Here is a 21,653-nt window from a genome sequence, read left to right as displayed (position 1 = left end):
AATATACATAGAAACATGTATTTGTAAGTTTGATGAACCTATGTTTGTTTTTAATAACCTTTTATTTATTTCCTTCTTTGATTAGCATTGCCTTCTGTGTTAAGAAATGCGGACTCCTGTGAGGTGCTGGAGGTTTGAATCATCTTGACAGCTTTCCAATCTTGTCTAGTTACCGCTGCAGAGGCACTAAGGAATTTACCAGAAAATGAGATTTGATACAAATGATTTTTGAAATCTCGACATTTCCTGAGGTCATATCACTGGGCACCAGTTACCAATGCTATGAGTGAATTGCACATCTGGAAGCTTTTTTCTTTTTTAAGCTAACGACGATTTCCTCAAAGATGTGAATTGTTTGCCTTAAAAATTTTATAAATTGCATTTCTACACACATCTGCCCCCAGTGCTTACCATTGGGTTTATTATTCACAATCTGCAATTCAATAAAGGCTTTGTGCTTTGATTTATCTTCAAAACCTCTGGTATGAGCCTTTATGTAAGACTTGAATAGTTACTTAAAACAGTTACCTTGTAATTCTAAGGACAGCCCAGTTTACACTGGTAAGAGGTTTTCTTGTATCTGCACAGATAGCATTTCTGTGGATTTTCTTTTTTTTTTTTAATGCCAGCAGAGGAGTAGAAGAAGCTTGAAGATGCTTTTTTTCCCCTCCTGCCCATGTCCTAGCTTCCCCAATGGCTCAGCAGGTAAAGAATCCACCTGCAATGCAGGAGATGTAGTTTCAGTCCCTGGGTCGGGAAGATCCACTGGAGGAGGAAACGGCAGCCCACTCCAGTATTCTAGCCTGAAAAATCCCATGGACAGAGGAGCCTGGCAGGCTATAGCACAAAGGGTTGCAGAGTCAGACACGACTGGGCACACATATCGTAGCCAAAGATATCCTTTGGCCTCCCCATAGCCATTGAAAGACTATGGGAACTGACTCCTTCAAATTTGGATATTGGCAAGTACCGGCACAGTTTTATCCTTTGCTTTAATATAAAGGGTTGTGCTTGCTGTACTCAGAAATCGAGTTACCATGTTCAGTGGAGCAGGTTACACAGACAATAGAGTAATGAAAATATTAGGTTCTCCGAAGAACAGAGAGAAGCAGGGTTAATAATCAAGTGCAACCAAAGCATGTGTTCAGAATCCCTGCTCACCCAGGGAGCAGAACTGGCAGTCCTATGGCAAGGACTTGCTTGCCTGGAACCCGACTTGAGTGGTGGTGGGGAAAATCCTGGATTGTTTGCTTCGGGATAATTACAAGCTTCGTTTCGGGTGAAGAGTCGCTCAGCATTCTGTAGGCAACTGGCTGGTAAAACCAGACTACCCACTCCAGCTTCATTTCTTCTGTTCACATCTTAACACTTTTACTGGAAATGTTCTCTTTAAAAAAGCAATAAAGTATAATCCTGTTAAATAGCATCCCAGAAATTTCTCAAATTGGAAAACTGAATGTACAGGACAATTTTGTCCATATACCCAGACACAGTGAATTTACTTTCATTCCTCAGCTAATATATGAATGTATGTTACATTGTGAAGAAATGTAATATGTAAGTATCTACATAAGAGGAATTATTTACCCTTCACCCTCTTAATCCCTCAGTATTAGAGCCAGCTACTTTAATATTTGGGGACTTGTACTTCCAGTTTTTAAAAAGTACATTTTTATACATAGATACATCGGCACAAATATAATTTCAGAAGGGTCTTTTTCCCATCTTACATAAATGGTATCATTCTGTAGTAGTCTGCAAATCCCCTACCATAGAGAGAGATCTTTAGCGGTCTTTCCATGTCAGTGCACATCTAGATCTACTTCTTTTTTATATGCTGACATTTGCTTGCAAGTAGCTTTGGTAAATTCACATGTCAGATGCCCCAAGGCTCTTAAGCTAATAAGCGCTTATGAAATGTCCAGCACTTTTCAGCTCAGCTTGGATCGGGGTTTTATAAAATACTGCTGTTTGATGGCACTTTCCTTCTGAACTTTTACTGAGAAAAAAAAAGTCCCCCTGCCCCCCGCTTTATCTTTAGGTGAATTTTCATGAGTTGCTTTTTGATACTTTTGTTAGGATTTAAATGTTATAAATGTGGGAGCTTCCCTTGTAGCTCAGTTGGTAAAGAATCTGCCTGCAATGCAGGAGACCTGGGTTTGGTTCCTGGGTTGGGAAGATCCCTGGAGAAGGAAATGGCAACCCACTCCAGTATTCTTGCCTGCAGAATCCCATGGACAGAGAAGCCTGGCAGGCTGCAGTCCCTGGGGTCACAAGAGTTGGACATGACTTAGTGACTAAACCACCAAACCACCACCAAATGTTATAAATGCAAATGGTTGTCTGAAACTACACCCTGCTACTTTTTTCTGTATTTCCATGTTAAAAAAAAAAATGCCTTTGGGAAAACTGATGAAAAAATAGTTACATTGATCATTTTCCACCCACCTCCCCCCTAACTTAATCTTTTAAGACCCCTCAATAACTGTAGCAGCAACAACCATAAAATTCTCTCAAAAAATAAGTTGTCTTAAAGTAGAATGAATCATACAGTGAGCCAAGAAAGGGAACTCTGGCGAGGAAAAGAATCCAGCTATCTGGGTTAAGAGAAGGCAGAGAACTGACTTGGGTTTTATTGGAAAAATCTACTGGAGAAATTTGTTGGAAAAAGGATGAACAGTAGCTGTGGGAAACTCCAGATGGTGATCTCTGTAATCTTTAGGAGCTATCATTTTCTAAAGAGCTACTTTCTTACCGTGTGATGGTAGGATTTCTGCTGTAGTCTCTCTTCATTAGCAGTAAAGTCTGATGAGATGGTCTATATTTAGCAGGTTAGCTTAGGAATACAACAACTTTGACTTTTAAGTTGGGACCATTTTTTTAATAAAAAAAAATGCTTTATACTTGTCTAAGAAAACCACTTAAAAATACCAATGAGATAAAAAATTCACATTTTATGGCAAGACAAAAATATAAAGATAAAAGTTTTCTCTGCCTGTCTGGGCCGCCTCCCTCCCCTCTAGTGTACATCTGCATTATGCAGTAACCAGACACCCCCAAGAGCAGAAATACCTACTGAACCATGAAGATCAATTTTTTCTCTTTCTGGTGCCAGCCATGTAACTCCTTAAAAGCTAATATTCTTTTCTCAGTCCTGTAAGGGGTCATGATAATTTGTACATGCAGATATCTTTGGTAGACTTTATGTACGATGCCAATATATTATTTTCCTTAAAGATGCCAATTGTTGCGTACACACTGGTCAGATGACCTGGAGAGATACTGGGCTGTACCTAATGGAAGTTCTTAAATACTTCCCACCTTATTAATGTTACTAGCTATATTACTTGTATTTTGCCTGTTTTACAGGATTACTGTTCCTTGCATTACCAAATGTGTGACTGAACTGCAGGTAAAATTAATGATTGTTATTGTTGTTCAGTTGCTAAGTCGTGTCTGACTCCTTGCGACCCCATGGACTGCAGCACGCCAGGCTTCCCTGTCCTTCACTATAGCTGATGATTTAGGCAACTTGAAACAACTGATCAAATAGATAATCATTATAATAGTGTAACTCTAGATGTGGGAAGAAGCGACAAGAGGGAACCACTTGAGTAAGACAGGTGGCCCAGAGGTTTCTGGCTACTGTTAACAGGGCCTCGTCCAGTAATAGCAAATTGAGTGGCCTATCAGCGAAATCCTTGCCTGACCTGGGACCAAGCATTCTCGGTGCCATGAGACAGATTGGTCACAAAATGCCTCCCAAAACTTGGTCAAAATTAAGAGCAAAATGTAAGGGATTGTAAAATGAAGAGTGTGGCTCAGCATCCAGTCATCAGCCACTGCAGCTGCTGACCCCCAGTACATCCTGAAAGGGATTCAGTCAGGGTAAGGATCACCATGAGGCACCTTGTGCTCTGAGAAAGCTGACAGACTGGCTTTCAAGACATTTTCAGGTGAAAATGTTATGACCCTTGCATCTTGTTATGCATATCATAACATATCTATGTTATGATCTTGCATCTTCCTATACTTAGAAAACCATTAGCGAAGATGTTTGTTCCTCATGGCCAGCAGCAACCTTCTACTGAGACGGGTGCTTGGTTGCAGGTACCCCCTTTGCCAGAATCACATCTGTGCTGGCCTCCCCACCTTACTTTCTCAGCAGTTCTCAGAGCTCTCTGGAGAACTATAATCCTCAGTTTGACCCAAATAAAATTTACCATTTCTTAAATTGACTTTTTTCATCAACAACCCAAGCTAATATGTGAAATCATCTTTGGGAAATAGCATAAATTTGTGTTATATGCGTGTTTAGAAAGCAAGTAACTAATTCAGATTTGAAAACAGGATTAAAATGTTGTTGAAGAGAAACCCATCAGAAATAAAAATGTTGATTTCTTTTTAATTATGAAAGTATGATAACACATTTAAGGAGACTTGGAAACTACAGAGCAAAGTTATATATAGTTCCACTGTCTATTACAGTTGTTTTTTTTAAGTAGGTAAATTAAGACTTAGATGGAGTTTCAATATCAACTACTCAAAATTTAATATAATGAATAGACAGAAAAGTGGAAGGATATTAGGCCTGAAAAGCACTATGAACCAATTCAACATAATTAAAATTTATACAATTTTCACACAACAGCAGGATACAAATTCTATCCAAGTTCCCATAGACTATAAACCAGGAGACACTGGAACATATCTAGGGACATAAAAGGTGCAAAAATTTCATGGTCTAAAGGTACTGAAGTCATATAGTCTGTTCTCTTGTCATTGTGGAATTATGTTAGAAAACAATATCAAAAGATATTTAAAAATAACCCACATATTTCAAGTGCAATGTGACCGAAAATGTCAATGTTTAATACCAACATTAATGTGAAAGGTAAGGAGAGGGTTAAAAGTATCAAGTGGCCGAATCAAGTGGTGTATCAATCAATACTCAAAAGAGTTATTGCTCAATTTGGATTGCAAATCACTTTTGTACTTAAATCACTTAGCAAGTATCTTGAGGAATGTGGTTTCATGCAAGCACTCAAAACAGTTGAAAGGTGGTTACATCATGCATCTTGTTTTTAAAATCCAGTTCAAGAAAACAGTGCTTTCACATAAGTAGGCAAGGCATCGCTACAGGAAGATCCAAGTGATGGGGGGAAAGGCAACACAGAACAGCCTGTGGAGACAGTGTGTAAGGCAGCCAGGCTGGCACAAGGGGGTCCTGAAAGGTTGGGCTGGGCCCTGCCAAGGTGAGAAGCAGGTGGATCGGGCCAGAGCAGCAGTTTTGTTCATACTTTGAGACCAGTAGTTCTAAAAGTTTGTCTCCATTCCCTCTGCTTTCTACCTCCCCACATTTTTGGGGAGTAGAGTGTTTGCCTCCATGTCTCTAAATAATATACCTCTAATACTCTTTTTGATTTTTTCATACTTGAAATTATGTATTGACTTCCTGCTGCTAAGTCACTTCAGTCGCGTCCGACTCTCTGCGACCGCATAGACGGCAGCCCACCAGGCTCCCCCGTCCCTGGGATTCTCCAGGCAAGAACATTGGAGTGGGTTGCCATTTCCTTCTCCAATGCACAAAAGTGAAAGTGAAGTGGCTCAGTCGTGTCCGACTCTTCTGACCCCATGGACTGCAGCCTACCAGGCTCCTCTGTCCATGGGATTTTCCAGGCAAGAGTACTGGAGTGGGGTGCCATTGCCTTCTCCAATTGACTTCCTACCAACCCTGAATTTCTGTGCCCCAGCCTCCCAACAGTTATACTGAATTCTGCTTAGCAAGTGTACAGTGGTTACACTATCATTACTGTGTGGATGCTGTTCTCATCCACTGAGATGTATAACTCCTTTTCTTTGTACAATTTTTGTTTGTTTTTCTTGGTGTTTTGTGTGTGTGTGTGTTTGTTTTTCCATGTTAATTCACCATCAGTTCAGTTCAGTTGCTCAGTCATGTCCGGCTGCAATCCCATGAGCTGCAGCATGCCAGGTTGCCCTGTCCATCACCAACTCCTGGAGCCCACCCAAACTCATGTCCATCAAGTCAGTGATGCCATCCAACCATCTCATCCTCTGTCGGCCCCTTCTCCTGCCCTCAATCTTTCCCAGCATCAGGGTCTTTTCAAATGAGTCAGCTCTTCACATCAGGTGGCCAAAGTATTGGAGTTTCATAATTCACCATAAACTCTGCCAGTTTTCCAAGTCTCTCCAAATGCTGAGGTGCATCAGAGGGATCTCCCCTGAAGCTTCTGTCCAGCTGTGCCTGTGCACATCACCCTGGTCTGTCCCACTTCCCACCTGGACATTCCTTTCATGTTCCCTGTGTTGCACCTCCTATTCTCTGTAACCTATGCTTCCCTCTTTTGATAAACTCTCTCCTTTCATTAGCACACATCCCCCAGTAGCTTGGGCTTCCCTCATAGCTCAGTCGGTGAATCATCTGCCTGTAATGCAGGAGACCTGGGTTCAATTCCTGGCCGGGAAGATCCCCTGGAGAAGGGAATGGCAACCCACTCCAGTATTCATACCTGGAGAATCCCACAGATAGAGGGGCCTGGCGGGCTGCAGTCCATGGGGGTCGCAAGAGCTGGACACGACTTAGTGACTAAACCACCACCACCCAGTAGCTTCCGGGAAAAGGGCGCACAGACAGTAAACGCCTGAAAATGTCTTTGTTCTTCATTTACGCTCAACTGATTGGCTGGCTGGGTATAGAATTCTGAGTTGGAACACATTTTTCCTTCAGAATTTGAAAGCATTCTTTCATCACTCGCGCTGTTGTGAGAAAAGCTGGTTGCAACCTTTTTTTTCCCGCCTTTCTTTCAAAATGTTGAAGATCTTCTCTTTGGTTCTCAATGGCCTGAAATTTCACTACTATGGAACTTTGGTGGTTCTGTTGCCAACAGCTGTACTGGGCATTAGATAGCATCACATGAGCTTCACTACTGAGAAACCTTGAATTCTTATTATCCAGTCTGGCATTGCATGACCTTTATTACTGGAAAATCTTGCATTCTTATCTTCCTCTGTGTTTTTGAAGAACTCCACAGTTATTCTGATACTGTGCCTCTTGGACTGATCTCTCATGTTCTTATCTCTTCTTCCCTATTTTCCATCTCTGGCTTTTTATTCAACTTAACTTTATCTTTCGACCCTTTTTAATGGCTTTTCATGTTAGCTATCAGGTTTTCATTTGAGGGTTTTTTTTTCCTCCCTCAGATGTTCCTTGTCAAAAAATAGTATCCTATTTGATTTCATGGTTTTGACAGACTTTTGACTCTCTGAAAATATTACTGATACAGTTTTTGCCTGTATAGTCTCTGTGAACTCTTCCCTCCCTCCTGTTGACTTGGACTCTGTTTTTTGGGATTAGAGGCTTTCTTCAGATTCCTGGTGTTTTCTGGTTGCCTACATGTGTGTAAGAATGGGGCCTAACAAGTTCGTGGGACATTCTGGACCCAGTGTGGCAGCCAGCTGTGTGCTTCTCTCAGGGTGATCAGGCTTGATGAGGGGGTCAGGGGAGGGTCTTCGGGGGCTCCCCACAGAATCCCTTCAGCTTGGGAGGAAGAGTCTGGCTGCCAACATCCTGGGAGCTAGCTGAGTGAGTGGGGAAGAGGGCTGGCTTGCAGGGGGCAAGGCTGGCTATGTCTCAGTTTTCCATATAAATTTGCCTTTTAAATTTCTCTTTTCTGACAGCTGGACCTGGTGTGGTCCATTCCAGAGACTTGTTTAAGCTTTTCCAGAGAAAAACCCTGCAGACTTCTGTGTGAGTGAGGAGGGGCACTCAGCTGGGGGGTGGTGGTCAGGGTGGGGGAGAGGCTGGCAGTCTTCATTGCTCCTGAGGTGTTCAGACTTCCTTCTTGAGCTCTATCCTGCTTCCTGAGATACTTGGCACTTCCACTTTTCAAGACTTTGGAGCTTATCCCAGTATAATTGGGATTGAGTCTTAGTTTTCCCAACTGCCAGGGGAAGATTCAGTTTCTCCTGTCTGCCAAGTCAGTACCACTGGTCTGTCTGCTTTTCACCTTCCAAATCTGTACTCTCTACCTTCCCTCTCATTTTCTTCATTCTTATGGGACTTAAAAAATGCTTTCATTGCTGTTTTAGTAGGTTTAAGGAGGCAGCAGTGAACAATGGGTTCAATCTTTTCTGACCAGTCTTTTGCCTTCAATTTTATTGAGATACAACTGACATACAGTATTGTGAAAGTCTAAAGGGTACAGCATAATGATTTTACCTGGTGAGTTTTCTAATGTAAAATTGGGTTACCAAGGAGAAGAGTATAGGAGACTCTATCCCAAACCTTGAGAATACTGTGAAGTACATTTCCCCTTTCTAATTAAAAATTGATATCCACACAGCCCATACACAGGTACTGACAGGGCATCTGTCCATGGCAAGACTGCTAAAGGGAGAGAGGACAAGAAGAAAGCTCCTTCTTCCTTAGGGGTAAGTAACAGGGACCATCTGGCTGGGAAGGCTGATGCTGCTCCACGTAGTAATGAGTGAAGAAGTTGGACCAGGTCTGAAATGACAAGCACCAACCTCAGGAAACTTGTGTGCTGTCCTGCCCGGCCTGATAAGGAGAAGGGTTGAGTTTGCTGAGACAGGCAAATCATAGCTTCTACTCTAGTGATTTATTTTAGGTTTTTGAATCTTCTTCTCCCTACACAAGTGAAACAAGGCCCTGAACTATTGTCTACCACAGGAATTCATTCAGGCAACAAATGTTGATGGTTTTCTAGTAGCAGATGCTGGCCCTGTTGGGGGGTGGGGGGGCGGGCAAGCGGGCACTGCCCCTGGGGCAGTTAGAGGGACTCTTCAGATAAATGTGCTTTGAAGGTTTTCAACACTGTGGATAATTAAAATCACAAACGTACTTGATGTGGACATTTGGAGACCCACTCACCTGAACAGAGACGTTCAACATTTAACTGCAGCCCTCCAGTGTGGATTTGACTTCCTATGCAGGCTTGTCCAATCCAAAATTACTGAAGTGCCTTCTTTTGTAAGGTTTGTTTTCATGCACAAAGATCTTGAATCTATTGGTTGACTGTTGTGGTTACTCCTCTTTTAGTATGGTGTGAGTTCCATTTATGCTTGCTGCTGCTGCTTCTAAGTTGCATCAGTCGTGTCCGACTCTGTGCGACCCCACAGATGGCAGCCCACCAGGCTCCTCCGTCCCTGGGATTCTCCAGGCAAGAATACTGGAGTGGGTTGCCATTTCCTCCTCTAGTGCATAAAAGCGAAGCGCTCAGTCGTGTCCGACTTTTCGCGACAATTTAGAATATACTATATTGCCTTTGGGGCTTCCCAGGTGGCTCAGTGGTAAAGAATCCACTTTACCTACCAAATAGGAGATGCAGGTTCCATCCCTGGGTTGGGAAGATTCCCTGGAGAGGAAATGGCAACCCATTCCAGTATTCTTGCCTGGAGAATCCCCATGGACCAAGGAGCCTGGTGAGTTACAGTCCATGGGGTCTCAGAGTTGGACACAACTTAGCAGCTAAACAACAATAACAAGAGGTGCTATGTATCAATAATAATTCTGCCTCAGTAGTAGTAGCCAATTGTATTGATGAAGCCATTCCTTCCCTTTCTGATTTCAAGTGCCATCCTTGACATGAACTAAACTCATGTGGGGGTTTTTACTAATGCATGTTCACAGACCCACGCCAGGACCAGAATCTCTGGGAATAGGATCCACCCATATTTGGAGACCAGTGTCTTAGAGTCTTACTACACAGGCTGGCTGGAGGACTGGCAGCATCGTCATCACCCAGGAGCTGTGCATGTGTGTGTGCTCAGTGTAGTCTGACTCTGGGGCCCCATGAACCACAGCCCGCCAGGCTCCTCTGTCCATGGGATTTTTCCGGCAACAGTACTGGAGTGGGTTGCCATTTCCTTCTCCAGGAGACCTTCCTGAGCCAGGGATGGAACCCTCGTCTCCTTCTTTCCGAGGGGATTCTTCACTGCTGAGCCTCGGGAGAAGCCCCACCCAGGAGCTGGGTAGAAGGTAAAACTCCTGGTGGCCACACCAGAACTGCTGCATCTGAAACTCAAAGTTGGGCCCAGCAGTGTGTATTTTCACTAGACCTCTGGGCAATTCTCATGCTGGCCACAGTTTGCGAATCACTGCCCGAGGACTTAGGATACAAGAAGAAGGCCATTGAGGTGACCGCAGCACTGATGGGGTGATGGCAGTTTTTGGGGAGCACCGAGGCAGGCATCATGGTTAACTCACTTTCTCCAGCTCTGCTTTCCTGTTTGCTCTCAAGAAAATTGGTCATAGAGTTGCATAAAGATCACACACACACACACACACACACACACACACACACACACGAAAGGGTGGGAGGTCATAGACTCGCTCCCTGCCCTTCCCCCGCCTCCTCACCTGCCCCCCCCCCCCCACACACCATGAGGGGCTGAAGGCTTCCGGCTGAAGGTCTGCAGAGAGATTGCTGAACACAAGCCCCAGCTGGGTCATCGGATGCCCAGGGCTCCGCCTCACTCTCTAGGGAACACACTGCCCCTGGGCAGAGGCACTCACTGTTCTTGAGACCTTGGGGCAAACAGGTGGGTCCCCTCACTTCCTGAGTGGTGGCGGGGGAGGGGCTGCAGGAGGTGGCGGGCACTGAGCCTGAGCTGGTTCTGCTGAGGATTAGGTCTGTGCTGCCTGCCCCCGCTTCCCATTTCCTGTGGAGGGAAGTCCTGGCCTCTAGGAAGACCTTCCCCTGTGAGCCCTGGGGAAGCAGCAGTGACCTGTCAGAGCTCCAGCCTAGAAGGCCAGGGGCCACCATCTGGACACCCCGAGGCTATGGGAGCCCAAGGCGGTGCCCGCCTGTCTCTGCGGAACCAGGCAGGGCTTGCTGCTGATGGACAGAAGGCTCAGCTGGGATCTTCCCACCTGCCACCTGAAATGAACATCACCTTCCAGCATCCCATCATCTGATTCCTCATAATAGTTCCAAAGTAGGTGGCCTCTGGGCTGGGTTCTAAGTCCACTGTGGGGTCAAGGCTGTGACACACTCAGGGTTTCTTCCCCGTGGGGTTACCTCCAGGTGCCAGACTCCAGGATTCCATCACACGGTCCCAAGTAGATCACAGTTCATCAACTGGCTTGTCACAGGATCACCTGGGGTTCGTTCAGTTGCAGACTCCTAGGCATCTTTCCTGTGAGGCTCTGGCCTCTGAGGTTGGACCTGAGATATGGGTATAACAGGGGCTCACGTGATGCCTCTCAGCAAAACGGGAGCCCCCAGGTTCCACAGTGGGCATAAGGGCGTGCTGGACGAGTGGGAAGAAAGAAACTCATGCAGGTCTATGAGCTAAATGCCCTCCTGATCTTGATTACCCCTTCAGTCAGCCTCCTCTGTCCCTCCCAGCTGTGACTCAAGAGGAGGGTTTTCTTGCTCTCCCAGCCTTTGTGCTTCGGAAACAGGACAGCATTTTTTTTTTTTTTTGCTGCCAGCTCTGGGGCCCCACCCTGGGTTGTCGGCAGCGGTGAGTGGGGTCATGACGGGGTTACGACATCTACTTTCTGAGGACAACTACTTTCTGAGGCAAGCTTGGTCTTCCTGGTGCCAGAGAAGAAACAATAAAGGCCAGACTCGCGCGGGCGCTGGGGCGGCGCGGACCTCCGGACCCCCTAAGAGTTGAAGGCCTGAATGAAACAGTAGGTTGCGACTCGTTTCCCTCATCTTGGCAGGAGGGTACCAGACCGCAGTCTATGGATCCTTCTAGAAACGGGCGTTGCTAGTGGGGGTGGGGTGGGAAATCGGAGCAGAAACAGCTGAAAGAGTTTGCTAGAAAGTGTTTCCCTCTGGGGGGTGGGGCTGCACCTGGCGCGTCCAGACACGTGCGTGACTTTGAGGGAGAAAATGGGTTTGGAGAAGGTTTTATTTCCTGCCCACGATCCGAGGGCGCCTGGCCGCTGGCTCCCACACTCGCGTGGGCAGGCGGGCGCCGGCCGTGGGATGTCTGCGCGTTTTCAGCGTTTCTGGGGAAAGCTGAGCAGGGCGGCACGCGGCGCTCCCTCCCGGCCGCGAGGTCGCGAGCTCGGGGGCTGGGCCGGGCGGCCAGCGGGGGGCGCCTGCGGCCGCTCCGCCACCCCCGCCCGCACCGCGCGATCCGGCGGGCTGCGGCGCGGCCACTCGGGCGGCTGAGCGGCCGGAGCGTGAGCCGAGCGGAGCGGAGCGGGCCGGCAGGTGAGAGCGCGCCGGCGCCCGGCGGGGAGAGGCGCGGCCGGCCGGGTCGAGGGGGCGCGCGGCCGCCAGGCGGGTCCTCGGACCCCCGCTGCGTGGGTGTGGGGGGCGCGTCTGCGGCTTCCTCGCCTCCCTCCCGCCGGGGCCGCACCCAGACGGAGGGGTGGGTGTGGGCCGGGGCGGCTGCAGCCGGGCCCCACGCTCGGCCTGCCTTTTCCCCGTCTCAGGAGCCGGGAGAGGCACGACCTCCCCCAGCAACTTGCCCGCGGAGCCGCAGCCACCCAGGTCTTGCTCTTTCTCCGGCCCCGAGCTTGGGGTGGGTCTTCTCAGATGTCCCCCTCCGTTAGGTACTGCGGGGAAGACCCTGGCCCAGACAGGACCCCAGCGGAGGAACTGAGGCCCAACTCCCCTCCCCGGATGACAGACTGAGACCTCACTGAGGGGCATGGCGCTGTGCCCTCCCCCGGGTTCGGCACCCTCTGACCGCTCTGTTGGAATGCCCATTGGCTTGTGATGGTAAAGAGGGGCTGGTTTGTCGGGTTTCCTAGGCTCTGACAAGGCAGGGGCCCCTGGAAGATCAATGTACTCTGTTTAAAGTAAGAAATAACTCAAAGAGAGAAAACTCAGGTAAGACTAAGGGCTGGCGTTGGAAGCTGTCCAGCTACAGCCAGCAGTGAGCAGGACCCCCTTGCCTGTGGGGGGCCGGGGCGGTGTGTAGATGGAGAGCCGGTGAGGCGTTTGCTGTGATTGGATCCCCACTGGGGCAAGACAGAAACCTAACCTTTCAAGTGAAAGGGAAGCTAACCATCCCTGGTTGGGGGTGAAATGCTGGAGGTTTTCTCAGTGTGGGCACTAGTTGTTCTTTCTCCTGGTTTATATCTTGGATCCTCGTTCCCAAAGGCCAAGAACACATGTTCTTTCTGCGGCCAAGAGCCAAAGCTGGAAAATGAGAGTTGGGGCCCTTTCATTACAAGTGGAGCCTTTAAGGTGAGGGCCACAGGTGCCCTTAGAGGTTGGGCTGTGTCTGGAATGGCCAGATCTGGACTGGCCTTAGGTTCAGGGCCCTCATGGCTTGCTGAAGCCTCAGACCTGGTCCAGGATGATGTTCAACAGAAACGGGAATGAATGAATGACCAGCAGGACTGCAACGGTCTCAGGGTGTGAAGCTGAGGGAACTTGGCAAGCTGGGGCTCTGGGCCCTGAGAAGAGGGCCTCTGGCATTCAGTCACTGCTTTCCCACGTGAGCAGGTGCCCTCCTAGGAGAGGGGAGCGCGTCCCACTGTGGACCTGGAACTGCGGGGGGCAGATCCCTAGTGGAATGAGGAGGCCTCATGGGAGTGGTGAGCTGGGTCTACAGGGGGCCTTTTGGATCTGCCTCCCCCTGTGCTGAATGTTTAGAGTCCTCCGTGGCTGGATCTTCCTCAGCCCTTGACGCCCTCGGGCTTATAAGCGTGGTTGTTCTTGGGCCTTTTATGGAGGAAGGTGAGAAGAGGTGAGAGAGTTCCAGTTTCTGAGGCCAGGTGGTTTACAGAGCTATGGCATGTCCCTTGTACTATTTGATCCTGTGAGTTAGGACAGGAATGATCAACACCATTTACGAGTGGGAAAGCTGAAGTCATCAAAGGGCTTGTAGCAAGTTAGGCCTGGAGTGGGGACTAGGGCCTGGCCTTCTGGTCTTCCTGTCCAGTTTTGGCCTGGTTCTGGTGGAGTCTCAGTACCCATTAGGAGCCTGATCCCACCCCTCCAGGCAGTCTCAAGTGGGCCCGTTAAATCCCCCTCAAGAGTGAAATATATTGCCTGTCCACCTACCTGCCCAACTCTTTCTTCTTCCTGTTCTTACCCCCCACTGGGGGATGCACTGGGGTTTTGCTGCTGACCCTACCTTTTGGATCCCCTTCTTTTGTAACTGGGCTCAGAGGGACTGCTAATGGGGGGATAAAGACTTACATAGCCTCCGTGGTTAACTCCAGCAAGGGAGCCTTGAATTGCCTGCCTGGGCAGCAGGCAGAAAAGCGAGTTAGACATGGTCCCTGCAGTTGGAAGTCTGCTGGCCAATAGGGGTGACAGAGTGTTACAGTTTTGTCCCAAACACCTCTGTAGAGAGAAGCTCACAGAGTAGGCAGGCCATCTGTCTAGAAGGATAGATGGAGGAGTCTTCATTGCGATATCTTTGGGGAGGACTCTGTTAATAGATCCTCTTCTTATTTATTCATGCTTTCTGTATTTTCAACATTGTCTACAGTGAAGAAGAAAAGCAAAACTTTCTTGTTTGTTTTGGAAGTGTTTCAAGAGCTGTTGTAGCTTCTGAAACTTTGAATTGGGCTTGCAGGTGAGGTCTGTAAACTTCCAAATTTAATAGGGTGTGCAAAAGGAAGGTGCCAGGATTTTGAGATATTTCAGCACAAATTAGCCTCTAGAGTGGCCTGGAACTCAGGCAGTAGATGGCACTTGGATCTGCTGCAAAGCTTCTTGTTGGCAGCGTCACCTCTCCTGCTGTGAGTCTGCTGGTATTTGTGGCTCAAGACTGACTGTTGGAGAGCTGTCTGATGGGGCTTGGCTGGCGGGTGGACAGGAGCCAGAGATGATGGAGGCAAGGTTGGTGGCAGCCTCCAGCCCTGAGACACACCCATCTGGGAGTCAAAGAGAGTGGTTTCCTAAGCTGATGCTGCCTGTTCTGGGTTGGAATTGTGGGCAGGGGCTTTGGCCAGAGAAGAGTGGATGAGTCCACATCTCTGGGGGTCTCACTGAGGAAGCTGAGTTTTATTTCCTGAGTGTGATCAGCCCACAGCCTCTTGCTCCTCTCTGCGTGTAACACAGTCTGTGTGATGCCCTGGAGTCCTAAGTCCTCTCTGCTCCTTGCGTTGAGAACTCCACTCCAACCTCCAGCCCTTACTCTTCCTTCCTCCTATAAACCCTTCTCTCCAGTCAACTCTGTCATGTATGTTAGGACATGCTCAGTCCCTTCTTGGGTGGTGTGGGCCAGGGACATGGCTTGGGGGCTCTTTTGATTTCAGGCTCTGCCGCTGGGGTATTTCTCTTCCTTAGATTTTTGGACATGGGCATTTGAACCTTGACTGTCACTTTAAGAGGGGAAAAAGAAAGGCAGGAGCCGTGGTCCCCGCAGCTCTCCACTGCCTAGCTTGTCTAGAGGGAGCTAAATGGGGCTCTCAGGTTAGGGTGGGCATTGGGCCAGGGCCGTTGCCAAGTGTGGGGAGCTGGCGGCGGGAGGTCCAGCCAGTGTGTGCACAGGAGGCCACCCCTTCAGTTAATGACCACCTGCTGAGTGAGGTGGCTATGAGCAGCCATCCACCTGTTTGCAGAGAGAGTCACTGTTTTCAGTTATTAACAACAAAGGCTAGTATTTGCAAGCTTTTATGCCTGGAGGACAAGAACACAGCCTCTGGAGGGAATCTCTTGGGCTTGAGTCCAAGCTTAAGGTTTCCTAGCTCTGTGACTTTGGGCAGGTGCTTCAACCTCTCTGAACTTCAGTTTCTTATCCATAAAAAGGAGATGGAATAAGAATACTTATCTCAAAAGTCAGGAACAGCTCCTGATTAAAAGAGACCAAAGTGACATGACAATTGAATGAAATACATGAATCTGTGCTGAAAGAAATTACATAAAGAACGTTATTAGGACAGCTGATGAAATTAGATATGGACTGTAGATTAGACTCAGGCAGTAAAGAAGCTGCCTGCAGTGTAGGAGACCTGAGTTCGATCCCTGGGTCAGGAAGATCCCCTGGAGAAGGAAATGGCAGATCACTCCAGTATTCTTGCCTAGAGAATTCCATGGACAGAGGAGCCTAGTGGGCTACAGTCCATGGGGTTGCAAAGACACACGACTGAGCGACTCACACTTATAGATTAAAGTGTATTAATATTAAATGACCAAATTAATATTAAGGACCAAATATAGGGCCTTGTTCTTAGGAAATATGCACTGAAGTATTTAGAAGCTCACTGTATAAGCAGCCCACTCTCAAATAATAAAGAGAAACATATGTATAGACAGATAATAAAAGTGAGACAAAAATGATACAAATAGGCAAATCTGAATTAAAGTATAGGAGAGTTCTTTGTAATTTTCATGTAACTTTTCTGAAAGTTTGAAACTATTTCAAAATACAAAGTTAAAAAAATGCCTATCTAATAGTTTGAATGAAACCATATTAACTCATGTTACTTAGTGCCTGGCACTCATTGACTTTAGCTGCTATTGTTACTGTTGCTTTTTGTTATCATTAATATGGACAAAGTGTATCTTATCTCCTTATTACAATACCCTGGGCTATTTTTCCACTTTACAGATGACAGTTGAATCCCAGAGAGGTTAAGTGGTTTGCTCAGGGCCACACAGCATTGAGTCCAGAGCACCTATAAGAGAACTGCTTGAAATTTATTTTGGATTAATCGCCAGCATCTGAAACCATGAGATTTTATGTAAAAACCCAGATTTCTTTTTTTTTTCAGTTATATATGTGTAATATATTTGTAGTTCTGTATATAAATTTTAATATGTATTTATTTTTCATTTTCCATTATAGATTATTACTAGATATTGAATATAGTTCCCCATGCTATGCAGAAAATCCTTGTTTATCTATTTTATATATAGTAGTGTGTATCTGTTAATCCTAAAACAAAACAAAACAAAAAACGAAGTTGCTAATTCATGTCCAACTCTTTGCAACCCCATGGACTGCAGCCCACCAGGCTCCTCAGTCCATGGGATTCTCCAGGCAAGACTACTGGAGTTGGTTACCATTTCCTTCTCCAGAGGATCTTCCTGACCCAAGGATTGAACCCAAGTCTCCTGAATTGCAGGTGGTCTCCTGCACTGCAGGCAGATTCTACCAACTGAGCCACCAGGGAAGCCCCCCGTTAATCTGATACCCCTAATTTACCCATCCCCTCTTCTCTTTGGGAACTGTAAGTTTGTTTTCCAGGTCTGTGAGTCTGTTTCTGTAAAAACCCAGATTTCTGATTTCCTTTGATAACTCAGAAGGCTTGCAGCATTGGCCGCACTCCTTTGTGGCAGCTACTGGGTGAAGCTTGGCAGCAGAGCATCCTCACACAGAGCTTCCAGTTTGCCCTGATGCCCAGCCAGCCAGCCTTCCTCCCTGGTTGATGTCCTCTCTGGCCTCTGGGAGCTCTGAGTTTGCTGTCTGAGGGGAGTGTCAGTGTCCACCTGATCCCAGGGTGCCAGGCCTGGAGGCTGGGGCTCTTCCCCTCCCTCCTGATGCCCTGCCTCGGGTTCTCCCCTTCCCCACGCGCTCCCCTGTGCAGTGGGTGCAGCATCGCACCTCCTTGGCCCAACCTACACTTGAGCACCTGCCAGGTGTGTGGGGAGAGGCCAGGGGCTGCAGGCAGGCGGAGGAGGAGCCTGAAGGTGTGTAGCTCCCGCCTGCTTGTGTCCTGCCAAGTTCCTAGTCTCCCCTCTGTCCTGCCTTCAGCCTCAGCAGTGCTCCTGGCTCTTCAGAAGGGTACAGGGTGGTTTGCTGATACCCCATGAGGAACTCCCAGAAGGGCCCCTGGGGTGCAGTCTTCGTCTCGGTTTGGTGTATGTAGGTGGGTGATGATTTCTCTTCCCTGAGTCTCTGGGTCTTCCTCTGTAAAATGAGGCTGTACCGCCCCCCTGAATGGTGGTCAGAGGATTGGAGGCTGGCACGTCAGCCTCGAGCAGGTGGGGGTCTAGGCATAAGGTCGTGAGGACTGTTTCACTCCACATTTGGCCTCTGATGTCCCTGGTTCCCAAGAGGCAGAGGAATGAGCAAAGGCTGGGAGTGAGGGCACTGGTCCGCAGGGAGTGGGGCATGGAGGCTGGGCAGGCGTCGTTCCTGTGGCCTTGTGGGTGTGCCTTCTTGTTCCCATCTCACAGAGGAGGGGACAGGCCCCGTGGCCAGGTGGGAGGGGCTCACCTGGTGAGTTTGGTGTCTGACAGATGGGGAAACTGAGGCTCAGAGAGGCAGGATGACCTTGAGGGGGAGTCCCACACAGCCAGGCAGCTTCTGCCTTGTGGGCCAAGACCCTGAGCTGCATTCCTGGGGAGGAGGAGAGGGTCAGCTCATTTCTCATTTTCAGATGGCTTGGACTGTATGTTAATTACAGAAATAATTCTCATTTATTATTAAAAAGCAGAAAAGCTAAGCAGTTAAGTGGGGGAGATAAACCAGAATCTGTGCTCATTAATGTAACCCATTAGTGCATTGGTGTAGTCTTACCAGATGATTTCTTGTTTTGTTTTGTTTTTTTTTAAACATGAGACAAGAAGAAAAAAAATGAGTATCACATTTCTTATTCTGTCCCGCTTACTCCCAGGCTTTGGGAGTAGAGGTGTTGAGTTTCCCAGACATGAATCGGCATTTCGTACACTGGGAACCCTGACTGATTTTCTCAGCCTCCCTCTTGCTGGACACTTAGGTTTTCTCCCATAGTTCTGCAGTTAGATCTCTGTGCTAAGGAGCCCATAGTTAAGTCTTTGTACACATTAGGGATTCTTTTCTGTAGGGTGAATTAAGACGGGTCCACTTCTCACCTTGAAGGCTGGATGCAGGTTTGCAGTAGGGCTGCGTCTGGGGGCGTGGAGGTCTTGGACGCCGAGAGCACCCCCCTCCTCCATAAACTGCTTTGCGGTCAGAGAATGAGACAGGGAGGGGCGCCCACTGGAGGGCTTTGCCAGGAGAGGGGTTAAGGTGCCGCCGTCCAGGCTGGTACTGGAAGCCTTTAAGCTCCTGTGAGGGAGGCGGGTGGAGGTGGAGGCGAAGGAGAAGGTGGCCTGCACTCCGGGTTGGTCCATGGTGGTGGCACCTGCAACCGCGCAGCCTGCTCTGCTTCCGCAGAGGGGCCTGGGGTCATCTGTGCCCATGCTCGGGGTTCAGGCCAGGAGTGCATCCTTGTGATCTGGGGGACAGGGTAGCAAGCTCTCCCCCATCCCTTCCAGGGAGCCAGGCTGAGACTGATTCTGTGTTTCCACCTCTGAGACTCCCTGGGGGTGGAGGGACATTTTTCATCTGCAGGAAGGGGCTGGATACCTGCTCTGAGTGAGACTCAGATAAGAGAGCAGATGCCGGAGCTCTGACAGTGACCGTGTTTCAGCATTTCATTATGGAAAAACTAAACACCCACGAAGGAAGACAGAATAGCATGCCTGCCCACACATACTCAGCCCCTAGATGCCATGGCTTCCAGCTCTGGGCCACCCTGGAGTCATCTCTGCTCCCACACACTTCCCCCTTCCAGACCTCACATCACTTCATCTGTGAAAATGGTAGTACAGCCATACCTCCTTTTATTGTGCTTTGTACGTAACTTCTGTGTGTGTGTTTTTCTTTCTTTTTTTTTTTAAAACAAATTGAAGGCTTCTGGCCACCTTGTCTTGTCAGATGATGGTTTGCATTTTTAGCAATAACGTATTTTAAAATTAAGGTATGTACATTTCTTAGATATAATGCTGTTCCACACTTAACAGACTACAGTCTAGTGTAAACATAATGTTTATATGCACTGGCAAACCAAAAAATTTGTGTGACTCACCTTGTTGACGTATTTGTTTATTGCAGTGATCTGGAGCTGAACCTGCAATACTGAGAAAGTATTCCTGTTTATATTCCTAAAAGAGAAGGAGTAAAAAAAAAAGAGAAAAAAAAAAAAACCCCAGTATTATCTCCACATCTAAAACTTAGCAATATTCTTTAAAATTATAGCTATCCAGTCAGTGCATTGTGTTCAGATTTCCAGTTGTTTCATACAGGTCAAAAATAAAATTTAAAAAATATTTTAATTTTTAAAATCAGAACTCAAATGAGGTCTATGTAATGGAATATCTTTAATGGGTTGATATCATTCTCAAGTCTTCTTTCATCTGTAGTATTGATATTCATTCATTCTCTCTCTTGTGCCAAATGTTCTGCTTTTTTGAGCTCTCTATAATCAACACATTCTTTATCCACCAAACCTCCTATAAATTAGTAGTTGTGTCTCTAGCCTTGATGTACTTTAGCTTCAACTACCCCCACTCTTGGAGTAGGAAATGGCAACCCACTCCAGTGTTCTTGCCTGGAGAAGCCCATGGATGGAGGAGCCTGGGGGGCTACAGTCCACGGGGTTGCAAAGAGTCGGACATGACTGAGCGACTTTGCACAGCACACCCCCACCCTGACCCGCTGCCACAGCAAGAGCACATTGGAGTGGGGCTTGCAAACTTCTGCTGGGAGGCTTGCATTGTCTGGGACTATCTCTTTTTGTAATCTTCAATGGCTTTGAGATAGTAGTATTTTTCATTATCATAAAAACCTTCCATTTTCACCGGGTTACAAGGGGTGCTGAGTGAGTGGAGAACTTCCAGTCTCAGGCCATTGTTTTTCCTTATTCCTGTGTTTTTTCCATAGTAGTTGCTTTTCCCTATTAATCTTTTAATTACATGGGTAGCATATTTTTATTAGAGAAAATTGGAAAACAGGCATAAACAAGAAATGTGTGAAATTAAAACTATGCTGAATTTTATCACCTAATGATAACTCCTAAGATTTGGAATATATCCTTTCAGACTTTCTTGTGTGGGGGAAAAAAAAATACACACACACACACACACACACACGTCTGTGCATCTGTGATACTGTTAAGTAAAAGGTGGAACTTTACACACAGGTCTGTTTTCACCTTGTGGCATCTCCATAACTTCCTCCCCAGGATCTGTAGGGAGGGACGTGGTCTTTCTCCCTGTCCCTCAGTGGTTCACACTAGGCAGGGTGTGGGGAAGGACAGGCGGCCGCGGGTGTAGACCAGCTGCCAAGTTTTTCAAAGGAAATAAGGACTTTTGGTTGGCAGGGCAATTGCTTTCACATCTGTTCTTTTAGGATTTTCTGCAGTTGCTCAACACACTGTGACCTGGCCTACCCCTTTCCTTGTCCAAAGTCCTGTCCCGGAGGCCTGGCAGAGGCTGGGGCCAGGGGGGTCATGGGAGCCAGCCCCCTGCCTTCTGGTAGGCTGTGCCACCAACAGGATGCAGGCTTGTTCATCTTTGCTTGTCTGGCATTGGACCTGGGACAAGCAGCAGCTGTTTAGATCTCTACACAGGCGGGACAGTGGCTAAGGGAGCTGACTTTGGGAGCAAAGATGCTGTTTACTTCTTAGCACATGTGTTTTTTTTGGAGTGGTTTGGTGGCTCACCCCAAGTCACCCCTTAGGACCACCACTGATTAGGAGTGAAGGCTCTTGTTCTGTCTTGTAACTAGGAGGATGTAAGTGAAGGAGTGAGCCAGAGCATCTCCATATGTTTCCAGCCTGGGCAGGAAAGGGATCTTAGTACATCTCTGAGTCTGCAGTCAACCGAGAAGAGATGAAGGCAGAGGCGCTGGAGGTGAGTCGCTGCACTGGAATGCAACCCCCTCAGGCCCCAACCCAGCAGTGTGAAAAGTCCATCTGGGAGGAGGGTGAGTGATGG

The 21,653-nt window shown here is 47.5% G+C and overlaps 2 protein-coding genes across 17 annotated transcripts in view; both read left to right on the top strand.

Annotated features, from left to right (window-relative positions):
* The window catches only part of TENT4B (terminal nucleotidyltransferase 4B), a 70,816-nt gene extending 70,340 nt beyond the window's left edge, over positions 1-476 (top strand). For all 6 annotated transcript variants that reach the window (XM_081513659.1, XM_081513652.1, XM_081513651.1 and 3 more), the window contains one exon: positions 86-476. In XM_081513659.1, the coding sequence (XP_081369785.1) occupies positions 86-138 (53 nt within the window). In that variant the 3' untranslated portion in view covers positions 139-476. The remainder of the gene's footprint in view (positions 1-85) is intronic.
* An 11,006-nt stretch (positions 477-11,482) lies between these two features.
* ADCY7 (adenylate cyclase 7) overlaps positions 11,483-21,653 on the top strand; it is a 61,834-nt gene continuing 51,663 nt past the window's right edge. For 2 of the 11 annotated variants that reach the window (XM_081513632.1, XM_081513627.1), the window contains exons 1-2: positions 12,066-12,212; positions 12,557-12,725. The gene's annotated coding sequence lies outside the window, so the exon portion shown is untranslated. Of the gene's footprint in view, positions 11,681-11,951; positions 12,213-12,362; positions 12,837-21,444; positions 21,570-21,653 lie in introns of those variants that run through there. The other 9 variants (XM_081513636.1, XM_081513628.1, XM_081513626.1 and 6 more) reach the window with 8 other exon arrangements.

The sequence above is a fragment of the Giraffa tippelskirchi genome, chromosome 7, assembly GCF_054371585.1.
Source record: "Giraffa tippelskirchi isolate mGirTip1 chromosome 7, T2T-mGirTip1v1.2.pri, whole genome shotgun sequence".
NCBI classification, from domain to species: Eukaryota; Metazoa; Chordata; class Mammalia; order Artiodactyla; family Giraffidae; genus Giraffa; species Giraffa tippelskirchi.
The sequence above is the reverse complement of the archived record's forward strand: the minus strand, read 5'-3'. Positions and strand labels throughout refer to the sequence as shown.